At 41.1% G+C, this 25,000-nt stretch overlaps 2 protein-coding genes and 1 long non-coding RNA gene across 7 annotated transcripts in view; 2 read left to right on the top strand and 1 right to left on the bottom strand.

Annotated features, from left to right (window-relative positions):
• LOC123519325 (chloride channel protein-like) overlaps positions 1–16,315 on the top strand; it is a 106,641-nt gene extending 90,326 nt beyond the window's left edge. For 3 of the 4 annotated variants that reach the window (XM_045280542.1, XM_045280541.1, XM_045280544.1), the window contains 23 exons: positions 663–784; positions 933–1,147; positions 1,250–1,457; positions 1,978–2,103; positions 3,166–3,250; positions 3,961–4,062; positions 4,226–4,328; positions 4,451–4,597; positions 4,737–4,890; positions 5,207–5,322; positions 5,683–5,797; positions 5,950–6,090; positions 6,397–6,514; positions 6,851–7,012; positions 7,382–7,429; positions 8,741–8,797; positions 9,621–9,735; positions 9,960–10,232; positions 10,463–10,611; positions 11,974–12,088; positions 12,349–12,417; positions 12,633–12,788; positions 12,978–16,315. In XM_045280542.1, the coding sequence (XP_045136477.1) occupies positions 663–784; positions 933–1,147; positions 1,250–1,457; positions 1,978–2,103; positions 3,166–3,250; positions 3,961–4,062; positions 4,226–4,328; positions 4,451–4,597; positions 4,737–4,890; positions 5,207–5,322; positions 5,683–5,797; positions 5,950–6,090; positions 6,397–6,514; positions 6,851–7,012; positions 7,382–7,429; positions 8,741–8,797; positions 9,621–9,735; positions 9,960–10,232; positions 10,463–10,611; positions 11,974–12,088; positions 12,349–12,417; positions 12,633–12,788; positions 12,978–13,211 (3,130 nt within the window). In that variant the 3' untranslated portion in view covers positions 13,212–16,315. The remainder of the gene's footprint in view (positions 1–662; positions 785–932; positions 1,148–1,249; positions 1,458–1,977; positions 2,104–3,165; positions 3,251–3,960; positions 4,063–4,225; positions 4,329–4,450; positions 4,598–4,736; positions 4,891–5,206; positions 5,323–5,682; positions 5,798–5,949; positions 6,091–6,396; positions 6,515–6,850; positions 7,013–7,381; positions 7,430–8,740; positions 8,798–9,620; positions 9,736–9,959; positions 10,233–10,462; positions 10,612–11,973; positions 12,089–12,348; positions 12,418–12,632; positions 12,789–12,977) is intronic. The other variant, XM_045280540.1, reaches the window with a different exon arrangement.
• Positions 16,316–17,989: 1,674 nt separating this feature from the next.
• LOC123519634 lies at positions 17,990–20,120 on the top strand. The gene is made up of 2 exons (XR_006679072.1): positions 17,990–18,918; positions 19,183–20,120. It is a non-coding gene; the product is annotated as an uncharacterized LOC123519634 (long non-coding RNA).
• A 946-nt stretch (positions 20,121–21,066) lies between these two features.
• LOC123519513 overlaps positions 21,067–25,000 on the bottom strand; it is a 10,238-nt gene continuing 6,304 nt past the window's right edge. For both annotated transcript variants that reach the window (XR_006679027.1, XM_045280871.1), the window contains 3 exons: positions 22,972–23,074; positions 21,888–22,016; positions 21,067–21,256 (listed from right to left, as the gene is read on the bottom strand). Coding sequence is in view for 1 of the 2 variants with exons in the window: in XM_045280871.1 (XP_045136806.1) it covers positions 22,013–22,016; positions 22,972–23,074 (107 nt within the window). In the remaining variant the exon portion in view is untranslated. The remainder of the gene's footprint in view (positions 21,257–21,887; positions 22,017–22,971; positions 23,075–25,000) is intronic.

Raw genomic sequence — 25,000 nt, 5'->3', positions numbered from 1 at the left:
TAACTTATCCTCGCGTGACCAGTTGTTCCTCTTGTTCTTTGTGTTCTTTTGCGACGGAACTCAAATATCCACAGCTTGCATCGCGGGTGGAGTGGAGTTGTGAGTGCGTGAGGTGAAGTGACGCGTGGGGAAGCTAAAACATCAACCCCCCCCTCTCTCTCTCTCTCTCTCTCTCTCTCTCTCTCTGGGCCGAATTAGGACACGAGGCTGCGTAGGAAAGGAAGCGTAGAGGTCAAGGTTTCACGTATCGCTTGCCTGATGGTGTGTTGGTGATGGGAGGCAAGCAAGGGAACAGGGAAGCGGCGCGGGGAGTGTGTTGTATTTGGACACATTCACCCTTTCTCAAAAGACCGATAGGCGTTGGTTTCCTATTAGGCTCTTGTGATTCAGTGGCGCGTTTGGTTTCTCACTATGACTGTTTTGTGTTTGATTACTCATCTCTTAGTTTGTGACGTCGATTCTTTGTAGTTGAAGTTTAGGTTATGGTGAAAGTTAATACCACTGTAGTTTAGCATCTGATTATCTTTTTTGTTATTGTTATGCAGTACGAAAGAATGTAGTAAATAGTATAACGGAGTGACTTGGCGTGAGATGATGCGAAGCTGTTTTCTTGGTTCTTTTTTCTTCGATTGATTTTGATAAATGTACCTTTTTCGCGGCAGACCGATATGGGACCACACATTCGCAAGACTGGGAGAAGACTGGGTCTTTCTCTTCATACTGGGAACACTCATGGCCACGATATCCTTCCTCATAGATAACATCGTGCTCATCTGCTTCGGAGGTAAGGAATCAGTGGAACAGTACTGGCAGACACTTAGAATGATGTTTATTGTACAGTAATATCGACTACAAGTCATTGGTGTTGATGTCAAAATACGTCGGTTCATTCAGTAGTCTTGTTGTATGCTGACCCTCTTCTTTCCTCACAGGGCGCATGTATCTACAAGGATATTTTGGGAACTACCACTGGGGTCTTCAGCTTTTCTTCTGGGTCGTCATACCCACTCTACTAGTGATATTCTCAGCTGCTTTCTGCCAGTGGGTGGCTCCCTCCGCGGCGGGCTCCGGCATTCCTGAAATGAAGACCATCCTCAGAGGAGTGGTGCTGAAGGAATACCTCACCTGGAAGACTTTATTAGCGAAGGTGACTGCCTGACAATATGGCGGCTACATGACTTTGAATTTGGACTCGGAATTTGGATGTTGTGTACTGTAGTCGCAAACTTAAAGAATTTTTCCGCTTCAGATGGTGAGTTTGGCCGCGGCGTTAGGCTCCGGACTGCCGCTGGGTAAGGAGGGCCCTGTGATGCACATGGCGAGTATCGTGGCCACCATGCTCACCAAGACACTGCGGTACATCAAGGGCACCATAGAGAATGATGCACGTTCCACTGACCTGCTAGCTGCCGCGTGTACCATGGGCGTGGCCGTGTCCTACGCCGCCCCCATCGGAGGTGAGTTGCCGCCTCCTCCCTCTTGCCTTCAGTCGATGTAGTCGTGCCTCGTCAATCATACCGTGCATGTCTATGAATAATGCTGCGCCTAGTGGCAGGAAGTAGGTCACCAGCCTTAATGATCCATTGCTGCAAGGTAAGAGGTGATACGTAACACTCAGAAGTACACACTACACAACACAATACGTATCTGCCTTTATCTTGCGGCCAACTTTCTCAAATGATTCTGTTTCTCAGGTCCACTACTTCAATAAGCTGTTTTGGAATAAAATTAGAGTTTAAGATTAATGTTCATGATTCTAATGTTAGTTTAGCTTAAATTGTGTGTTGGTTGAAATAAAGAAGAGACAGCTTACACATCAGAGCTTGTTGAGAATCGTGTCAAAAAAGGCGTGTCAAAACTCGGACTGCACAACACGTGTTCCCTGTCACGCTGTTATCTTCACGTCTTCATAATCATATGTGTCTCAGCAGTACAGTACCATCCACGCCAGTCATCAGTCAAGTGTTCTCCCCCCAGGTGTTCTGTTCAGCATTGAGGTAACCACGGTGTACTTCGCTGTCCGGAATTACTGGCGAGGGTTCTTCGCCGCCGTGGTGGGAGCCATGTTCTACCGCCTCATGTCTGTCTGGTTCATGGGAGCCCGTAAGTAGCGGCCGTGGTGCCCTTGTGTGGTGTTGTGGTGAGGTAATTGTGACACTCCCCCCCTGCATGGACGCCTGGGTTGGGGAGGGAAGGGTATCCCACGCCAGGCAGTGGGTGGTGGTCACTCCCCAACCTGTGTATTGCAGTGGTGTAGCCAAGGACGTGACCACACACATGGTTAAGACTACGTTAAGATTACCATTAGCCATCCATTACCTCCTAAACTCCAGCATCTACTTGTAAACTTCTCTTTGAAATTTCAGAGATGCTAAAGTAATCTTAACCATGCATACCTTAATGAACCTGTAACCTTTAAGAAAACTCCATCATAACTTTGCAACTTCCCATTAGCTACTAGTTTGCCTTTTCTTGAGTCACCACTGCCTACCGTACCCTGTAGCAGTCAGTGCTGTCACTTCACAGGGTGGCTTGAAAGTTTACTGTGTTCCATTACTGAGAACCTCTTGGCTACCCCACCAGTGCCTTGTTAGACGTAGCTGGTGGTTCGTAAGTTTTTGTATGATAGTGTTCTTTGTCCTATGAAGTTAAGAGTATAGTGAATCTGTCATGTCCATTTTTTAATTAATCTCCTAATGGTTCCCTCTCCCAGACAGCACTGTGTTAGATAGGTGTCCTAGATATTACTATTCTGCATGCCAGTGTTAAACCAATTACTGTTTGAATTGATGTGTCCAGCCTGACTTACAGTCCTCCCTCTCCTACCCTGTGATCACTTTGCATATATACATGTATTCATTTTTACTAGTTGAGTCATAGTAAGGAGTATTTTTGTTTTTTTTAATTAATTGTGGTCATGTCCATTACCTGCGGGTGAGACATGACACTAGTGATGTTTTTTTGCTAAATGATTGTGGTAACTACAGGAAAACCATTCTCTATCATACCAATCACTTACATTGCATCACCTCCAAAAGATGAAATATAAAATGACTTGGAAAGCACCAGATGACAAGTGCAGAGTGATTTTCCTGTGGTTACAAGTAATACGTATTGTAGCTCCTGTTAACCTGTAGTCCTGTACCGTGACTGTGCACCTCACAGAGACCATCTACCCGCTGTATAAAGTGGAGCTTAACGACGCCTACCCCTATGACGTCATTGAGTTGCTGCCCTTCCTCTGTATCGGGTATGTATCGGGTGCTCCTTTGGCCGGGATGAAGGAATATTGTCACCGTCAGAATGGGGATCAATATTACCTTGCATATAGAGTTCTTATTCATGTCAAATACCTATACATAACCTGCTGTATTGATAGATTGCTTTGTTGTGCTCATTCATTGAAATACAAAGGAATACTGAAGAACATGTATGAATTGTGGTCCTCTATTCATATATTCATGTTAAATTAGCCCAGTTAAATTTGGCTATTGTTTCTTCCTTTTTTTTCTGTAGTGTTTCATGCTTCATTCAAAGGGATAAGGAAAAGGTGTAGTTTGTCTCTGGTAGTAATACATTTATCGTGTATCTTTAAGTGTTTCCATTCATGTTATTGACACTCCTTAGACTTAGTGTGTAGCATGCTTGTAGTTTGTATCCTGAGCTGTGTTGTGTGTGTTTTTCAAGCCACTCACTCTCACTGCTGGTGTGTGGTGGTGAGTGTCGGGTCAGAAGGGAATGACAGGACCAAAGATTTACTAAGTGGAGTGGTGCTCTGTTAGAAATTAATGAAAATAGGGAAAATTTGTGCATGATATCAGGGAAAGGAGAAATAATTATGAGTGCAGTTCAGGCAGTGTGTGGTGGGGCCTGGTGTGCTGTGTGAAAGAGAGAGCTAGTATGGCTGATAATGTCTGTGGTGGTGACTTGGTGTTCATGGAATGTTTACCTCTCTGGCAGGATCCTGTGTGGGTTTGCTGGGTCGCTGTTTGTGTACCTCCACCGCCGCTATGTGATGTTCATGAGACACAACAAGACACTCAAGACATTCCTGCAGAAGAAGTGAGTCGATTGTGATGTTGAGCTTATCGCTGCACCCACAATGCTTCTCAAAATAAAATGATGTGTAAACTGTGAAGACTTTGGTGTGATTTCTTGTAGTATTGAAGATTTGTTATACGCAATAATGGCATTCCTTAACTCATGTCCCTCTTTCCATTACTAGGCGTCTGCTTTACCCAACATTCGTCACCATAGCCATCTCCATCATGACCTTCCCGCTGTGCCTTGGACAGTTCATGGCTTCCACTGTGCCCTCCAGCATGCAGGTAAACAAATAATATGCTGGGAGAGGCTTGCTGTCATCTTCTCTCCAAATTGAAATGTATTGTAACTAAAATCATATTAAAAATTAGATCATATTCTTATTTTGATTCTTTGCATTTGACAGATTCTTCACCTGTTCAGTAATGTAACGTGGACTGTGACCTCACCTGATGGCATCATGAGCAAAGAGCAGCAAGAAATTCTCAAGTATTGGCTGCCCAACCTTGATGGAAACTTCCACGTTAGCCTCTTTGTCTTCCAACTGGTGTCGGTGAGTGACGGGTGGCAGGAGTGGAGGGAGAGGAAGAGGTGGAGGAAGTACTGTAAAGATTGGTAAGATAATACAGGTACACCAAGATCCCCTTGTGCCCAGTGTTGCTCAGTGAGGTGAAGGAATATTTTACCCACAGGTGTTCCAGATAGCTGTGGCCTCCACCCTGCCAGTACCCTCGGGTATTCTTATCCCACTGTTCAAGGTCGGTGCAGCATTTGGCCGCCAGATCGGGGAGCTTGTGGCGTCCCTCTACCCTCTTGGCATTGTTGCAGGGTACCCCATTGTGCCTGGTGAGCACCTGACGGGATTGTTGTCGTAGGCAGCAGATAACTTGTTTCCATATTTATTCCATTATGAAGCTGTTTGTTAAGAATCTATTGACTTTAACATTCATGTAATTAATTGTCTTGTTATAGATTTTTAGGTTTTTTAGAGAATAGTAACACATCAGAGGACTTCAGGTTGAGGCAAGACATCAGACACAGTGAAAAGTGAGAGTGGAATGATACTTAACTTCTCACATAGTAAGAAGTTTATGAAAAGTTTAATGACATGTGAGAGTTGTGCACCTGATCACTCACCCTGTCTGTGCCTTCACACCTGCAGGAGCATATGCCATGGTGGGCGCAGCCTCCTTCTGTGCCGCCATCACACACACCATCTCCATCTCTGTCATTGTCTTTGAGCTGACGGGCCAGATCACTTATGTCATCCCCATCATGGTAAGAATTGTGTGTTCTGTCATCCTGTTTCTTTTTTGGAATAGAATGTTTTCTTTTGGTTCTTTTGTATTCTTATGTTAATTTTAAATAAGGGCATAGATGGTGCATTATGATTTACTTAATATTTAATAGTGGTGCAGAGATTAGTCAAACTTTTCCTTCTTTAGATAACATGACAGCTGTGTAACTGATGTTTTTTAATCTTCCATGTTTTCTGCATTTTGATATGAGGACCCTTTTCTAATTTCAGTTTAACAGGTGAATATCTAATTATATTATGTGATGGTGTTCTGTTTTCAAAAATCTCTTGATACACGCCTTGAATATTTTTTCATATATTTTTCTTTGCTCTTTCTACAGATTGGAGTGCTCATTTCAAACTGCATCTCATCACTGCTGCAACCTTCCATCTACGATAGCATGATCCGCATCAAGAAGCTGCCGTACCTGCCGGACATCGTGGCCACCACCTCAAGTGAGTCTCGCCACTGCAGAATAAGAAAAATGTCGCGTAGTTTGTGTTGTTAAGGGAAGACGTGTCAAGTAGCAGGGAAGGGATTAAAGCTCCACAGGTATTTCCTAACCTCAATTGAAGGTCATTGTCTCACCCTCCCTGTTGCTCCCCAGCTGACGTGTACAACATCTACGTGGAAGACATCATGGTGAGGGACGTGAGGTACATCTGGTATGGCATCTCCTACAACGAGCTCAAGAGAGTACTGAAGGAGAACCGCAAACTCAAGTACCTCCCACTGGTGGATAAGCCAGGTTAGTGACTCCTCAGGGTGCTGATAGTACAGTGAACCATCAATATGACAAATACATGCAAGGGGAGGATGGGTTGCTAAAGACAGAAATTCACTATATCAAGAGGTTGTTCATTAAGATACATTTAACAAACACCTTTCCTTGCAGTAACATTATATTTCAACTGAAGAGGCTTACCTGATTAATTCCATCTGTTGAAGTGTGTGTGTGTGTGTGTGTGACATGGTTAGAAGTGATTAAAACAAAATATAAAAGAATTATTCTGAAGTTCTTGGCTCACTGAATTTGATTTGACTCCCTTCCCAGAGTCCATGATCCTGCTCGGCTCCATTCAGCGCATTGAGTTGGTTCGCATCTTGGTGGAACAGATTTCTCCAGAGAAGCGGAGGAAGGAAGCCACACGCAGACACCTGGAAGCTCTCAGGTAGGTGTTGGTGGTGGTTGCAATGACAAGCAAGGGACAGGTATTAGGCGTGGGTGAGTAGTGGTGACAGGAAGAAAGGTGAGAGATATCAGGGGAATATTTAGGTTAGTGTCACTTAAGAAATTTATCACCAGCTGTCCATATTCAATCATATTACAGCATTTCTGTTAATTATCAGTGACATTACTAATATGTCACCTAATTTCTCACATTTCCTGCATCCTTTATTCTATAGTTCTTGATAAAGGAGAGCATTTTAACAGCAACAAAAGCTGAAAGTAATGTACATCTATCTTCATAAACATTTCCTCTCCATTACCTTCCTTGTCCCCACAGGCTGAGGTGGGAGGAGGAGGATGCTGCAGGAGATGCCAAGCAGAGCCGCATTCGCTACGAGGACGAGATCAATGACGAAGATGATGACGATGATCAGTCCACCACCCCAAGCCTCATCCACCGATTCTCTCGCTCTCTCAGCCGGTCCTTCTCTCGTTCAAGGTTCGCCGGTGACTCTTGTCTTAGTTTCCCTGTTATGTGTGTTGATTTTATAGGTTAATTTTACCTTCATTCATCTACTTGAGAGAGGGAAAAAGTTACTGCCATGCTGGGGATGATGTTTTGTATCAATGTTTGTAACTTTTCCTTCCGTCTTGCCTTGTATTGACTTGTTGTACTTGGTGATGGAAATAGTCATAATGCCGACAGTTTTATTTTTACATGTGAATATTGATTTGACATATAATATTTATTTTGTTTATTTATGATGCTGAGGATATTAAACTTGTCATACATTTCCTTCTTACACTTAACAGGCCAAGGGAAATGGTCTTAATGCTTTCGGTATTAAATTATTACATTCCCTCACAGGTCCCGGTCTCGCTCAGCCTCCAGGAGCCGCCAGAGCACCCCGTCCAGGTGAGTGGCTCCTCAGGTGTAGAGTATTAAGCCAGGTACAACTCAGGAAGTCTAATATTAAGTCCACCCTGAAGTAGAACAGACACAGTCACTCAGTAGAGACAGCTGGAGCAGTTCACCCTGTAGAACATCAGCCCATATTCTGCAACATTTCTACACCACACCTCCACCATTTTCAGAGGTTCCAGTAGAAGTGACATGGGCTTTTTAAGAGTGTTTCTGTGATTTTAGCAACAGATCAATAAGATATCAGCATTATTAACAGGAGAAACGCTCTTGAGAACCAGGGTAATCATCTCTGTGGCCTTTGAAAATAGTTGTGGTGAGAGAGCAAAGTGTTTTTGAATATGGGCTATAGATTGCATGACCGAGAGCCTTGATATGTCACACAGCAGTACTGTTTGATAGGCACAGTTAATGGAGATGAGCATTTATCTTGATTTAAGTGATGTACATAAGCAACAAGGGACAGTGCTTAGTGACCTGCCATCTGTTACCTGACTACAATCTTTTCCTGGTGAACTGTAAGAAATTACCATCTATACAGCGGGATTTAGTTCATGGCAGTGGAATGTGAGTCAATCTGTGTGTGTGTGTGTGTGTGTGTGTGTGTGTGTGTGTGTGTGTGTGTGTGTGTGTTTCAAAAGTTGCTATAATGTTTGAAGTTGACAGAAATAAAGGAACAGTGTTGATAGATGGAATTGTGAATGGGAGGGAGTTTGTAAAGGAATATTAGCATCACCATTACTTTCCATCAGGTGTATGTGTAAAAATTGTGTTGATATTGATAGTAAAAAATCAAGTGAGGTACAAGAATGTGAGTTGAAGTTTTTTGTTTATGTTTAGGTTTATGTTATTCTGTTGATGTTTGTTTATGTTTTTACTGTAAGTGTTACGTTTGGTTCTTTTCTCGGATGCCAATCATGAGAATAAATTTCAGTGCGTTTAATTTGCTGGAGATTTGGATCATCAAAATTCATCCTCACTTGCTTTACTTTTGAGTTGCTTCGGCTGACTAGACCGAGATGAGAGACACACTAGTCCAGTAGAAACTTTTTATGATAAACACTTGCTCAGTTTTCAATAGAGAGTCACATTTGTGCATAGATAGTAACGTTGCTTTCTGAGTGTTATCTGGGCACTTCTGTTAGACCATTTACTTTGGAGTACAAGAAAACTAGCCTACTTTTGATTTTCGTGTCTTCAGCCAATTTTTTTTTTTCAGTAGGCAGGAATGATGTGCTGATTTTTTTATTAAGCTATTGTTTCAATCTTTATTATTTTACCCCTTATTTTTCTTTGCCTCGGCAGTGACAGCGAAGACTCATCCACCTCCCCCCCTGGCTCCCCCACCTCCACACGATCTAAGTAATTACATTTGTCTGTCATTTGCTCCAGAGATTAACTTTTCTACCTAATTTTTTCCTCACAGGATTGACCTTGTGTGTGTGGGTGTGGTGCATGATGCCCTCAGCTCCTCAGCTCCTCAGCTCCTCCCAGTGCCTGCCTCTCTGTCTCTCTCTCTCTCTCTCTCTCTCTCTTTCTCTGCATCCCCCAAGTGGTTTAATTGTTTTGTTTGTGTTAGGTTACTCATTTTGTCCTGTGGTGTTGGTCTCAGATATATGTAGAATCTCAATGCTGTGTTTCCTAAGACCATAGTATCCACTTCCCACTTTGTCATTCTTCATTCATTTTTCATATTTATAATGGATTACAGTACTACATGTTACTGTGCTTCTTCTCTTATGTCCTGTGTTCCGCTTCTCATCCTTAGTTGATCCTCATGACTCTGTAGGACTCTTCGTCTCTTCACAGAACTGTAATTACCAGTCTTACCTAGTGCCTCTTGCCTGCAACTGTTGAGAGATGGATGACTAACCCTTGTATTATTTGGAACCTAGACCTTTATGTATTTCTGTTGCTGATTAATATGTTGTCACTTTTAACTGCACTTCATTTAATGACTTGCTGCAGTGTGTCTTAAAAGAAGTTAATTTACTTAACACCACTGTTACATCTTTTAATGCAAACTGATAAGATGAATTGAAGCTTAACAAGACAGAGCATAATCAGATTCATCTTTAAAGAGACTTACCATACCATGAACTCTCCAATTATTCTGATGATCTTGCAACACTGAGGCCCGGTGCATTGTAGGAGCAGGTGTGAATGTTGTGATGATGTGTTACAGGCAGGACTCAGACACGGCCACACCACCAGGCTCCCCGGCACACCCTCATCTCAAGGACGTCTTCCCATCCAAGTCTCCCCCGTCACGCAGAAACTCTCGCTTCTCCATCAGTAAGGTGAGGGCTGGTCAGTGTGTGGATGGGTCTTCTCTCTTCCTGATGCTGCAGTTCTAAAGTTAGTGAAATTGTGATCATGTGGAGTTTTGTGTAGTGTGATTCCTTCTGTTTGTATGTGTAGATGTGGTGTGTTGGAAAGTGATTGGTGTGGTTGATTGTTCAAAGAATATAGCAATTTGTTGGTTTTATGTTACTATTGTGTGATCATAGACTTTCCTCTGCAGGTGGAGAATAGCATCACCCGCCAGGGAAGCTCTGAGAGTGAAGCAGAGGGCCGCACCAGCGACGACAATCAGAAGAAAAGCGGCAGGACGTGGAAGACGCCAATCTCCTCAAAGCCAAAAACGAAGAGCAAATCTAAGGACAAGGGTAAAGACAAGGACAAGGACAAAGACAAGTCCAAGGACAGCACAATGAAGGATCCCATCAAGGAACTGTTACGGAGGAGCACCGTCAAGAGATCCAACTCTCTTGACTCCCTGACGCTGCAGCCACGGGTGAGTGCTTGGGGGGGAGTGTGGAGGGTCGGTGGTCCTCACTGTGGTGTGAGGCTGGTGGAGAGAGAGAGAGAGAGAGAGAGAGAGAGAGAGAGAGAGTGTGTTTACTCAGGTGTCTAAAGTTTTATCCATTGGGTAACAACTCAAGTTTATTAAAGAATTTTTCCTCAGTTAGCATGTCAGTCATGAAAGGTTAACAGTAACCATTATAATTAATTTGTTTTTCTCAGGATGAAACTGATAGCAAAAAGATGTCAGAACTCATGTCCCCCAAGAAGGGCATCCTAAAACGACGCAACTCCTTCAGCCTGGGCTCCACCTCCACCCCCAACGTGCCGCCAGACACCCACTACCAGACCATCACTGTGGCTGACACAAGGTGCTGCTCGTCTCCTGTGTTAAACTTGACCTCTTGCTTGAAGTAACCTAGCTTTATTTTATCTAATCAACAATTTCTCACTTTTACATCATAGTACAACTAACTGCATATCCTGTTTGTGCTTATTTACAAGGAAGTCTTTAACAATGTTTCCTCTTTTCAGAGGAAAATAATTTTTATATTATTACACATTTGTGTGTTAATCCCAGCTTTAAAAAGGATACATTATATACTTATATTCACCTGCTGCCTGTGCCCCACTCAGCCACTCTGCCTGTGCAATGGGACTAGCACTGCTATTTAGCCACAACTTTATACAGTTGTTACCACTGTTGATGTTGTCACTGCTTACACTAGGCTGTGTAGGTACACTGTGTGGAACACCTCCAAATGTTAAACAATAAGAAACAATACCACATACTTCCAAACAGGAAATATTTTGATGTATATAGTTTCAGGAAAAAAGATTAGCTAAAGCTGGATTACATAGTTTAGAGATAGAAATCACTGTAAGGCTTCATAGCAACACATGATTGGCATAAGTAGTGAGTAATGGTGTAGAATCTAGAAGGATCTCCACCTCAACACAATTTGCTGATGATTGATTAGATTACAGTCAGACAGTTACTAATTATATATATCCACTGCAAATATTCACTGAAAGAGGCACATAAAATGAACACTGTGGTGAGAGTATAGTCTGTACTACCCTTAACACATTATAATAGTACTTCAGACTTCATTAAACTTACATTTCAAACTTAATCTGTCTTGCTTAACTTTGCAGAACCATAATTAAAGTACCATGATATCACAGTACAATATCCTGGCATTCCAGACTCTGGGTGTAGCATGTAATGACATTATTGCTGTGCCTATTAGCTCTTGGAATTCTTTTGTGGGATGTTTTTATGCATGTACCTCAATTTATCTAATGTATGTCTGTCCCACTCATGCTAACAAAGCGACGATACATCAGGGCTCACTAGAAGGACAAGTTGTGATGTTAGGTAAGGTGGTGTTGGTAGTTGTAGATTGTTATGTGAGAATGACTAGCTGACTGCTTGGTCATCATTATAAACCATAGTATATGTAGTCTCAAGTCACATATTTTGATGTCTGTATCTTTCAGTCTCAGCACTTTAAGCTTTTCACTGTTTGTTGATTTTCAAACATAGGCAGGTCACTCCACCTCAAGAGTCAGCTTTTAGTGATTAAGCAAACAAAAAATGGTAAATGAAACAGTAACATTACTTTAAATATTTAGAAGGTTTAAGTGATATATTTATATATTTATTTATCTATCTGTTTTTCTGTCTGCCTGTCTGGATGACCAATGTTAATCCCCATTGTGTCCGCCAGACTCCGCTCAGCATTTGAGAAGATGCGGCGAATGAGGATGGAGACTGCCAGCTCAATGGAACTCAAGCTTTCACAAATTTCTCTCTTCAAGTCCAAGAAGAAGGAACAGAACAATGTAAGTTGCTTGTGCCTATTTTTACCTCTTGGAATATTTTACTCACATATTATTTGTAAAGCTCCTTAATTTCATTGATTTATTGATTCAATTAGTGTATTTTTTATTGCAAAATGTGTGTATGACTGTTTTTGAGAAGGATTGTTTGCTGAGGTGTCTTGAGTATGGAAGTGTGCAGTGAATGGCCACAAACAAGTCTTCTAGGTATGAACTGAGTGATGAGGGCCAGATGTGAGAGTAATTCTGCTCTTTATTCCCAGAAAAAACCACAGCTTGACATGACAGATGAGGAGAGAAGCATATGGGAAAAGATGGAGCTTTCCAAGGAGGTGAGGCAGAGTGGTGCAAGAATATGGTCACCAGTTTTGTTTGTTTGACTTCATGAACTCTAAATTGGGATGAGTGATTCATAGATCCAAAACTCAAATTCAAACTCATTCCATGTTACTATCTGATGTCAATAAAATCTTAATGTTGTGAAAGTACATCCCCTCTTCAATCTTGCACTAATTAGTCAGGTGAGTAATATTGTGCTCTTCCTCAGGTGGACTTCACAAAGATGCACATTGACCCTGCACCATTCCAGCTGGTGGAGAGAACATCCCTCCTCCGTGTCCATTCTATGTTCTCCATGTTGGGGATCAACCATGCCTATGTGACAGCCATTGGCCGCCTCATTGGGGTGCTGGCCCTGAAGGAGGTGAGTCCTGTGTGCCTGAGGGCTGCCACACTAAGCTTCATGTGGCTAAGGATTCATTAAGTGGCATGAAAGCCTCTAGTGACAGTAAATAGTTGAGGGGCATTTCTTCCTCATACTTGTACTACTGACAAGAATGGTATCACATTTTCATTCATTATTTTGTTTTACTAATAAGATGTTGTCCTGCAGGTACGAATGGCCATTGATGGGCAGTATGTGGGCCAGGGGCAGTCCACCACTCCCCAGGTGAGCTCCCCTAATACTCCCACGTCCCCCATGCGTGCTCCCCTAGGCCCCAGCACCTCCCCCCAGAGACTCACCTCCCTTGCTCCCCTGCAGTTCTCTGACCCTGAGGCTGGCACGGTATCTCACAGAGGGTCTAGAACTCAGCTTGTCTATCAAAATGGAAACTCTCAAAGGTGAAAAGAGTGAGGACTTCTAGTTCACAAAGAATTGTCTCAAACACTAGTTAAGTGAAGCAGCCTCTGTGATATATGATTTTACTTATAGAAAAGACACTGGTTGTTGCATGGTGGCTAGAGGCAAGGCAGTGAGGTATTAGTCCACCCCACAGAGCATTACCAAAGGGGACACTACAGTATTAGCTGGTAAAGGAAGTGAAGGTAGTGGCTCATGACAAGGAGAGAAAAGTGAAAGATGAAAGCAGCAACTTTATATTCTAAGGAATGGTTTTCATTCCTCTCAGCACAACACTTCTGAAAAGGAGATACAAATGTTTGATAAAGGAATATTTCAAATGATTCCTTTTACACTAATAAGATTACTACTGTCACTTGATACTCTCCTGTCTTACACATTCATGTCTGGCTCCTTGCATGTCAAAAGTGAGATTCATTGTCTTGTGTAAATATTAAATGAAACACAATTTGTATAAATGTTGACCTGTGATAAATCGAGATTGCCATGTTAATATCAGCATTGTGTTGAATTTCTTGTGTGATTTTATTTAGTTGCACTAAAATTATTAGGAAGAAATTATATTATTCAGTGAAATTAAATTACAGAAGTAGACTGACATGCCATATTTTTTAGTTGATGTGAATATTTCATAACTCGGTGAAATTAGTTGATCCTCCACTCAGCACAGACTTTGTATGAAGGAGAAATTTTGTTTGGAAGCCAAACAAGGTGAGAGGGAGTGAGCCGAGCCACATCTCATCGGCTGAACCCTGGTGAGAGCCGGTTCATGGACACCCTTGTCACACACACACACACACACACACACACACACACACACACACACACACACACACACACACACACACACACACACACACACACACACAAAGGAAAACTCATGTTTTATTCCTTAATGGAATATAATGTAGAGTTTCTCTGAACAGTTTCCTTGATAATTAAGTGAGACAGTTCCCTGTGACTGGCATGCCTAAACAATACACAGGAGGTGATTCTTGAAGTTATTACATTTTAAGAAGTCATGTACTAGTTGAGGAAGATCTTTATAATTATAGAAGATTTCCATTTTCTCATGATGTCACAAATGTATTTAGCAACATAAACACTGTTCTCATAATAATTAGGAGTGCATTATTGACACGTGTCAGTGGAGTCATGCTGCTCGGCTGGCCAGGTGTCGGCCATCTGTGATAACCCCACAGCATTACACTTGCAATATTACCATAAAGGGACTTCAGTAGTAGCAGCAGCAGCAGCAGGTTGTCAGTATAGTATTTTTCCTGCAGCAGTATTGCTTCTATGGGTCTGTGTGAAGAGTTCATTGTGAGAGCAGCCCTCTCCCCGAGCCTGGGGGAGGGACCAAGGTGTGAGTGAGTGTAACAGAGAACTGTGCTGTATATTTCATACTTTTTTACTTACTAGTGTGTTTTACTGCATCACATGTATGGTGGAGCTGCTGGTTGTATTGAGAGGCATCTCTATTGCCTTCAGAAACTACTTATCTTGTATAATGTATAGTATGCGTTCAAATTAAAGATACATAAATTGTCACATACATATATGTAGGTGTAATTTTTTACATTGCTGACTTACCTGATGCAAGGTGATAGTATCTTTTATTTCAATGAGACCCTCATCAGTTTTACATTAAGTCTCGCTGTCTGCAACGTTTACAGGGTGCAACAAAATCTGTAGCCTCGAATCAGGGAATGCTGAAAATTTTGAGGAAAGCAAGGCAATCATATTTATTACAGTGTTATATTGTTGTTGCCTTATTGATACAAAGGAAGATCTGTTCAATTTTGCTGACTCAGATTCAATTGTATGCATTCACAAGTAGTTGAGACTAAGACTTTTCTATGTATATCTCATTCTTTTCATTTTCAAGGTTGTACGTATGTATACGTAGTGAAGCTTTTAATCACCTAACATTTCTACACATATCTTTTAATGGTTGATATATAATCTCTATTTTATCATTTTCTAGATGGTTGGAGCTGCATTGACACCATAAGAATGTTATAACTTGGCTTGCTCATAAAATTCAAAACATTTAAAGTTGAATGTTTCAGGATTTGTTTAAGGGAAGTGAACTGTAGATGTACATGTAATACTGTACATTACATGTGCATAGGAGACCATACAACACAACACCCTGTTCCTCAGTGACTGTGAGGAGGTAATGTGACAGACGGTGCTCATCACCACCAGTGTGACGCCACCTATCTCAAGTTTTCTAATATTTCATGTGCATTCATCTAACTGTGCTTTCTGCCTACTTAGTTGTATTTGGCACACCTACTCATCACAATAGATGCACACACTTTATACCACATATGTATGACTGACATTAACACAGTACAATGTGTCTACAGACATGTCATCACATCAATATTATTTTCTGTATACATCTCATCAACACTATTTCCCCCATACATACCTTTACTATACATTCCACCATCTCTGATGCATAAAATCTCACATTCCTGTATTTCATGCAAAAGTAATTAGTTGTTAGTGTTCTGTCCCCTGTCTTTAGTTGATTCCCTCTGTAATGAAGCAGATCAGTGGTCACCAAGTCATGTGCATTGTTTCCCTCGCAGGACTCGGCACTGACAATTACAGAACCGTCTTGAGAGGGAAAGAAAGGTCCCTTGATTTTCTACCACTGGTTTGCTTCATCACACTTTGGTTTAACCTTCCACAGAGACGACTTTGCCTTACATCACTCACACAAACCAGGCACACCCTATGCATTGTGATATATTGCTCCAGCTCCACCCCTGCCTGTCCCACCACAGGCAGCAGCAGGGGCGGTCCGTCCTGTGACGAGGGCGACTCTCTGACACGTGACTATTTTGTAGTTAGGGTAATTAGCCCTCACACTACCCAGGAAATATTTATAATATGGTATTACAGATTGTGAGAAGAATGAGAGTGCATGGAAAGACACAAGGATGTTATTTACTCCAGGTATTTATTTTGTATCGGTGGTGAGGGGAGGCGGCATGCTGTGGCTGGAGATCCTGTGTACGTACTGTATGCCTTGGATAGAATTTCATCTTTGTTATTAAATGTCTTTTGTATAATGATTGTTTGTCTCCATCCTTACTCTTAGTCTGTTATTATTGTTCTGTGACACATGTTGTGTAGAGATGTTGTAGGTGGTATCTTGTGTCAGGGCAACCAGAATTCCATGTTCTATTGAGCTTTTGGTGATCAAGGTCAGTTAGTAAGTGATGTGTCACACTTGTGTTGCTCTGAATGACCTGCCAAGGGACTAATTAAGGGCTCAATTCGTCAATGCACCTGTGGTATTCTGAAATGAGGCTTTAAAAGGACAGCATTGAGTTGGGTAGATTCATATTACTCATGAGAACTATTATTTGAGACCAATATAATATTCACTTACGAAGGTAATGGTACCCGCAAAAAAGATATCTTAAGAGCTTGATTACTCAGTATCAGTATTTCTTGGAAGGAAAGGCTAATAGATCATTAATTCATCCCTCAATAACTGTTGCCCGAAGAGAGAGAGAAGAGGGGGGGGGCGAGGGAGGGACAAAGGAGAGATAGAGCTCCTGTGCTAAACTGAAACCAAAAACTAAAATCCTCGATTATCGGTGGTTTGGACCAAACTACGCAGCGACAATCATGGTTTGTGACGGCCATGCGGGACTTACTAATGCTTATCGGGTCGTCAAGATACTTATAGTCTGACACAAACTCTTTAGTCTTAACTGATGCTTGTCGGCCTGGCAATATTAGCTGGACCAAGAAAATTCTATTGTCTCGATGATTAAGCTAATAATGACTGATATATATATATATATATATATATATATATATATATATATATATATATATATATATATATATATATATATATATATATATATATATATATATATATATATATATATATATATATATATATATATATATATATATATATATATAAACGAATCTGTTCCCACTTGCCGATATGCGGATTGTTTCACTGAGTGCTTCACCGAGCTGCTCACTCGACACGCCAGTGTTAGTAAAGATTGTGTGTTGGGCAGTTTATTTACACGCTTTTAAGATAATGGGAGGCTGTAGTCATCTCAGTTTGGTGGTCTTCAGGTGAGTAGAGAGAGAGGAAGGTTGCTTTCAATGAATCTAGTGCGCTTGTTTGGCTACTTTGGTGAGATATGCTGTTGGAAGAGTAGTTTCGACACGCCTCATGAGATGTATTGAACTTCCTTTAGCACTAACGTACGTGTAGAAGAGGACGCTAATCAGCAGTTTTTATAGATAAGCGTTATCTCTTTCAGATATAATCTCTGCAAATATCCATTCATGTGGAGATGCTGATGAATCAATAACTAAGAAAAAAAATATCAGTTAACCGATAACCTGATATCGTTATCGTGATCAATAATGGAGGTCGAAATACTATCTTATGTGTTCAGACTCCATACTCAACGATTAACAAGCTTATTATCCGCCTCATCATCCTTCCCTTCCTCTCTCGCAAGTTTTTTTTTATTTTTCACATAATACATACATGGGATAGTGTATATAACTTGGTACATGTTTATGAAGGGGATCTTCTGTCACAACACTGTAACTCAAGAAACAAACCTTACAGAACGAAGCTTCGTTACAACAAACAGGAGGGAGGGTGGAGGGGAGGAGGAGGAGGAGGAAGAAGAGGTCAAGTGGGAGAGTCTACGAAGCACGAAGTTTTCAGTTTTCCAAAGGAGTGTGTGCTGGTAAGATGTGTCTTCCTTTATAAGTTTATATAGCATTATATTTGCTTATCTGTGTGTGTGTCGGTGTGGTGTAGGCCATTCTCGTGGCGAGGTGTTGAGCGAAGTGGTGTGTTAGTGGAGGGTGGGTAAGTATTGGTGATCAAAGGACCGAGAGTTTAGGAGTTATTAGAAGAATGAAGTGGTGATTGTCCCGTGTCAGAGCAGGGTGAGGAGTGTTGGTTGAGGAAATACAGGAATGTCGGTGAAACAATGGCGTATGACATGCATAATTGGGGAAAGGTGTTGGTGAGCCTTTCAGGAAGGATTGTGCGAGAGATTCTTAATTACACGTAATGCCTTGTAATGTTTGCGCTACTTTGAACACAAGTTCCTTAGTGTAGTATCTTGTTTCAATTATGGTTTAAAAAACGCAGCGTGGCTTGTTATTCAGCACCCATGCGGGACTAAATGGTTTTCGGGTGAGGATGTTTAGTCACATTCTATGCACTGTGTGGTAGTGATGCTTCTCGGGCTGTCAATATTAGTTGGACGAACAAAATTACATAATCGTCTCGATCAAGTTGATAACGTCAGTGATATAATGAAACTTCTATTCCTACTATTGCTGATACGCGGACTGCTTCACTGACTACTTCAGCGAGGTGAGCACTCGGCGCGTCAAGATCGTTTGCCAGGCTGTTTATGTACAGGATCCTTGTTATGGCCTAATGTACAAAAAATGCAAGTAATGAGATTACTAACGTGACAATTATGGTGAGTTAATCCTCTTGTCCATTATCTTTTTACATTAAGGCCACCTCAAGAGTTCGGAAATGACTTGAAAATCTCCCGCAGGCTTACAGCTGGGAGAGAGTTTACTGCCGCACTCCACCGCATTGCTGTACTTCGTGTATCTCCCCAATGACGTCGTTGCCTTAACAAGGATGAATCATTGGGTACTTGCAGTTTCTCACGCAGTTTCACGTATTTCTATGTCGACTAATGTGCCTTAATAAAATTGAGTAGAATATTCAAAGGTAAGGTATCCTGTTGGAAGAGTAGCTCACTCCCCACTCGCCTTGTGTGGTGATGAAGGATGTATGGAACTTCCTCTAGCACCAGACGTGGAGGTACAAGAGAACGCTAATCAGTCTACCTAGCTGAGCGTTATTTATTTATTTCAGATCTAATCTATTAAAATATCCAATCATGTGTTGCAGAGCTGAGGGCTTTGAAGTCTGCTGTGGTCTGTTCAGCACTTGCACCTACACCGCGCGACGAGGTGGTGGTGTGACCTTGCACCAAAGGATGTCAGGTTTTCGCGCAGCTGTCCGTCAGTGCCACGTGCTGTCTACTGAGAATCGTCTATACATATGTTTGTCGGCATTGCGAAAGTGAATCGTCTGCCATATAGCCTGGATTTATTCACAATCATTTCCCTTGGATGGCACTCTGCTCACTAAAACAATCCTGGTAACAAGATTTCTGAACCAGTGACATGGTGGTTTTCTATTGCCTTATTTCAGGAAGATGGTTCACTGGTACAGTTGAGGCACCATCACCTGCTAGACCCGGTCTTAATTAACCGTGGAAATTTATTAGGATAGTAAATTGGATTAATTATAAAATTTATTGAATTTGGTAGTTCTAAGGTAACGCAACAGTACATAATGACATAAAAGGTATTTAAGAAAGATGACAATGCATTGCACGCACACATTACAAACATTTTCTTTGCCTTTTGCAGACTAGGTGAGGAGAGGCGGACACTACACATGGAAACTCGTACAGTGTAATGCAGGCGAATGTGTACACGATGCGAGTCCTCGCTGCACCACAACCACCCACCATGTTACTAACACCATTCACAACACGGCACAAATGTAATTCAATGATCTTTAAGTTTACATAAAGCTCATTTCACGACTACTTACAGGTAGTGCCCCTGAACCAGCCTGCCGTAGATGAGGTGCCATCATCCTTCTGCCTACCCTTCAACCTCCAGGGACCGGAGACGTCATTCTTCTGGGGAAGGTGTCGCATCTGTCTCGCCTCTAAAGGATTTCTCCCTACTCTAAAAATTGTGTACAATTCATTTTTTTGTCACGTTAATGTGTAAATTCATTTTTTTGTCACCTTATAAAACTATATAAGATTAGTTTTGTCTTATGTCTCCTTTTACCTATGTATATTTTGAGAAACATCCTTTGGTGGTCTCCTTACCTGAAGCATCCTTGGGTGGTGTCCTTACCTACATATGTATATTTTAAGAAGCATCCTTATTCTTTGCATGCTTACTCTTACTGAAGTAGCTATTCAACATTCAGCTAATTTATTAAGATAAAATAATATACATGAAGGAAACACACCTATTGGCAAAAAGGTGGTACATTTGAAACAAACACCTATTGGCAAAAAGGAGGTACATTTGAAACAAACACCTATTGGCAAAAAGGAGGTACATTTGAAACAAACGAATTACCTTGGAGCTTTTTTATTATTTTAAAAACTATAAAACAGCACCAAAAAATAACAAGCTGAAAAAAAAAATTGAAAACAGCCCCCTCAAAGCATCATACCGCCCCAAAAAAAAAAAAAACTGAAAAGCCCCCAAAGCACCAAAAAAACAGGAAAAACTCCCAAAAAACTGAAAATTCCCTCCAAAAAAACACCCAAAAAAACAAAAACCACCCAAAAAACTGGAAAATCCCCCCCAAAAACCACCCAAAAAACTGTACTAAGTCAAAAATACTCCGAAGAGTCTCCGGAGACAAAGCACATACAATGTTCAAAATAACATACTCCGAAGAGTCTCCGGAGACAAACAAAACACATACAATGTTCAAATAACATACTCCGAGAGTCTCCGGAGGCACGACACACACACACTGTTCAAATGACTATCTCCGGAGACTTTATGGAGTATTTTGGACTTAGTTTATTTTTTTTAGAATTGAGTTTATATTTCGCAAATTTGACGATATTCTAAAAAAAATTACTATTTTGGACTTAGTTTTTTTTTAATTCTAAAAATACTTTTTTAATTGACAAAAAATAAACAATCTCTAAAAAAAATTACTATTTTGGACTTAGTTTTTTTTAATTCTAAAAATACTTTTTTAATTGACAAAAAATAAACTAAATCATTTTTTTCATTCTAAAAATACTTTTTAATTGACAAAAAATAAACTAACTAGTGATGGTGAATGACTGCAAAATCTGTTTGAATACTGTGAGCGTGTGTGTGTGTGTGTGTGTGTGCACTGCTGGATGGATCCTGGATGCTGGACGACCCTGCAAGAAGAGAAGAAAAACAGTCAACAAAAGCCTAGAAAAGGAAACCAACACCAGAAACACTGAATGGACTTGTGTCAATGTTCTGTCCATTCCACAAAGGAAGCCAGACTTCTCTCACCTCCACCCCTTACACTGAACCCTCCACTCTATAATTCAAGCTTGTTTTTTTGTAATGGTAAGCAAAACTAATGGTGTCAGGCAGCATGTTGTATAACGGTCAGAAGGTGTGACAGAGCAATGACCACACCTCCATCTGTCACTGACCAGAGAGAGAGAGAGAGAGAGAGAGAGAGAGAGAGAGAGAGAGAGAGAGAGAGAGAGAGAGAGAGAGAGAGAGAGAGAGAGAGAGAGAGAGAGAGAGAGAGAGAGAGAGAGAGAGAGAGAGAGAGAGAAACACAACAAACATATCCATTAACAAGTCTTAAGTTACACCCTGCTTTGAAATATACTCCAATTAACCTGCCACATTAAAAACTGGTGTAACATGGGCAGCCTAACATTTCTTTCTTATGAGTGTCCATCCTCACCACCAAGCAATCCTAAACACACATTAAAACTAAATCCTGAATAATCTCTCTAAATATGAATGTTTTAAAAATTACCTAAACCACAACTGAGGAGAACAAACCTTATGGAGCCTGAATTGAAGGGCACAGTCGCCACACACTGAGATGTCACAGTAAAAGCTGGCAGGTCCCTGAAGAAGCTGCTGTCTAATACCTCTTTCACACAGCCAGTTTATTGTGCCATCCATCACCTGAAGGGAAAAAAAAGTGACAATCAGGAACACTTATATCTTGACCTATTGGTTTAGGATATCATTAATTCATGGGTGTGTTTGTGTGAGGTGGAAGGAATTTGATAACGTCCTCAAAAGGTAATGTCTTGAACTCAACTGGTAATAATTAAAAGCTTGAGCAAGTAAAACTGTACTGGATGTGTGAAAATTGCATTGAGATCTTGAAATCATGTACATCTATGAAATTTTGTGTTAATGTACAGTATATACCAGTATCAACAACTAAGTCCTGAATTTACAACCCTTTCCTTTATTCCTTTATAGCTAACCTCAATGCTGCAATAATTTCACTTCCACTCATTACTTACAATATCACTACACAACAGGCAGTAACAGCATTCAACTCTCTCCTCTCCTCACCACACTACTACTAAATGACAGCAGAACACAACACTGACCTAACATGGCGAGCCCTCATAGCTCCTCCTGTTGAGCATTCGTTCTATGGGTCATATTCTTTACCACTTCATTGGAACGCATTTCTACCTTGAGTTTTGGGTGTGATTAGACGATTTTATTGACATTAGGAAGAGTCTATGGTGGTCAGAAGATTAATGGCCACAGTCTTCACTATTTCAATCCCTACATGAGTTTCTGAAGCTGTATAAAATCACGAAATAATAACCAGAATGAATATGGAAAACACGTCATGGTACTGAAGGGGTTAAGACACTTCTACACTGAACCTTACTACTTTCAGGTCACTTTAGTTGAAGACACACGAGTTTATAAAGATGTTTCTACTGTTCTAGCGAGAGATTAACACTATTTCTCCATTACTGATAGGAGAAACACGCTTGAGAACCCTGTTAATCAATTCTGTGGCCTTTGAAAATAGTCGTGGTGAAAGAGCAATGCGTTTCTGAATACAGGCCTATAAGCTTCAGATTCCGTCACCTTCCACCGCACTCACGGGAAGTATGTCTGGGAGTCACTCATGAAGCTCCACACCAACAGTTTATGCCAGCGTTGTAATCTTCCTTTGTATGAACTTGTGGGATTGAACACCGCATCATCTGAAAGGTCATGGAGAGTGTTAAGATAGGTTTAGGTATCACATGTACCAGTAAAAAAAAAAAAAAGTCAATCCTCATAGTTTTAGTCTGTCTACTCTAAAATGGCTCCTGGATTTCAAATATATTGTAGGTTGTTGATAACGTAATTGATTTTGTGAATAATACGTGTTTTCTGTTGATCAACGCACTTATTACAAGGACAGCTCACGGTTTTCCTCAAGATCTGACAACCTTGTGCACGCATTCCCTGGGACACCATTCAAACCGAGACCCAGGAGCCACTTTCAGTAGGCAGACTATAGTAACAGTTAGTACCAATTAATAAAATCAGCATTACTTTATTTCAGTTTTACTATTGAGGCCTTTAAGAACTATCATAACTTACGGTTTCTCTATCAGGCTTAACAAGATTTTATACACCCCAAAAAACTCCCTTCTTGACGTTCAGAGAAGTTTTATGGCGACAATAACTTTCCTTTACTGGATTTGTGAAGGCCTGGACGGAGTTGTAGGGGGAGTTTTTTCATAACTTTTTATCTATTAATTTATTCTTTTTTACGAGCCGCCCTCCTACCGCTCTGGTCACTTTTATTTGGCATGGCAGTATAAGGTGGTGATCAGAGTGTAGTATTAGTAACACTTCGGTCTCAGTGCCCTATAGTGTAAACTTACCTAGTTACCACCACACCACAGCTGTCAGTGCCCCTCAGTGTAAACATACCCACAGTGCCACAGCCACAGTACTAATACAAAAATAAATTATGAGAACAAAATGCACTCTTACTGACAAATATTACCTAATCATTCTACTCTGTACGCACTAACAACTAAAAACAAGTTACCTACGCACATGACCGCTGTTCTGAGGCGGGAAGTGGTTGGGAGTTTATGGGAGCATTGCTTGAGGCTGGCGGGTGGTCAGCCATCTGGTGACGGTCAGGAATTGGTTTCTAGCACACCGGAATCAAGTCAAGTAAGGACGAGGTCTTTGAGAACAGAGGCTCACGTATGTGGCACACACACTCAAGGCATTCTGTGTCAAATTTGGTGTTAAATGTACACGTTAACGGCTTAAAAATGACTTAGAAGCAACAAAGAAGAATGTACGGGAATGCAAATCAAAACAGATTAATAACAATAACGAAGATAATTCATTGAATATACATGATTAAGTATATACAGGAATAATATTATAAACGGATACCTAACACGAGATGGGAAATAAAATGAACACTACGAATAAATAAGTGAATATACGGAAATAAAGAAATGTGTGTGTAGGTAGGAATGAATACCAGACAAAAGTTACAGGAGATTTATGCAGAATGAACAAGTAGGGAATCATAAAGGTGAGTTACTGCAGACTTGGACTCGAAAGTATCGGAACTAAGTCGAGTGATTGGTGCTTTACGATCACCACGCCGAACCTCCATGCAGAAAATGACTCCTTTTTAGTACCGCACTGACCATCTGACACTACAAACCTAACTTAGTGAACATAGCGAGCAACTAACGGCAACATAACATCAAAACATCAAACATCTAACACCTCAAACACTGTGATTCAGAGCAAGACATGAAGCACTGAAGCAATCGACCTTCACACAGGCAAGTTCAGAACAAAAGCAAACACTATTACACCTCCCAAACAGAATCAAAACCCATATAACACATTGTAATTCCAATCTTGTCACTTTTAAACTCGCTCAGCACTCACGCAAGTTCAGAACAAAGGCAAACACTATTACACCTCCCAAACAGAATCAAAACCCATATAACTCATTCTAATTCCAATCTTGTCACTTTTAAACCCGCTAAGCATGTTTCCCAGCAAGGTACAGGATGCCACAGGACTGCCGGTGGTTCAATGCTCACACAAGCTTACCCACGCTCACCCGAAGGCCAGCAGGGAGTGAGGCAGGGGAC

Source organism: Portunus trituberculatus, chromosome 45 (assembly GCF_017591435.1).
Source record: "Portunus trituberculatus isolate SZX2019 chromosome 45, ASM1759143v1, whole genome shotgun sequence".
Classification (NCBI taxonomy): domain Eukaryota; kingdom Metazoa; phylum Arthropoda; class Malacostraca; order Decapoda; family Portunidae; genus Portunus; species Portunus trituberculatus.
The sequence above is the reverse complement of the archived record's forward strand: the minus strand, read 5'-3'. Positions and strand labels throughout refer to the sequence as shown.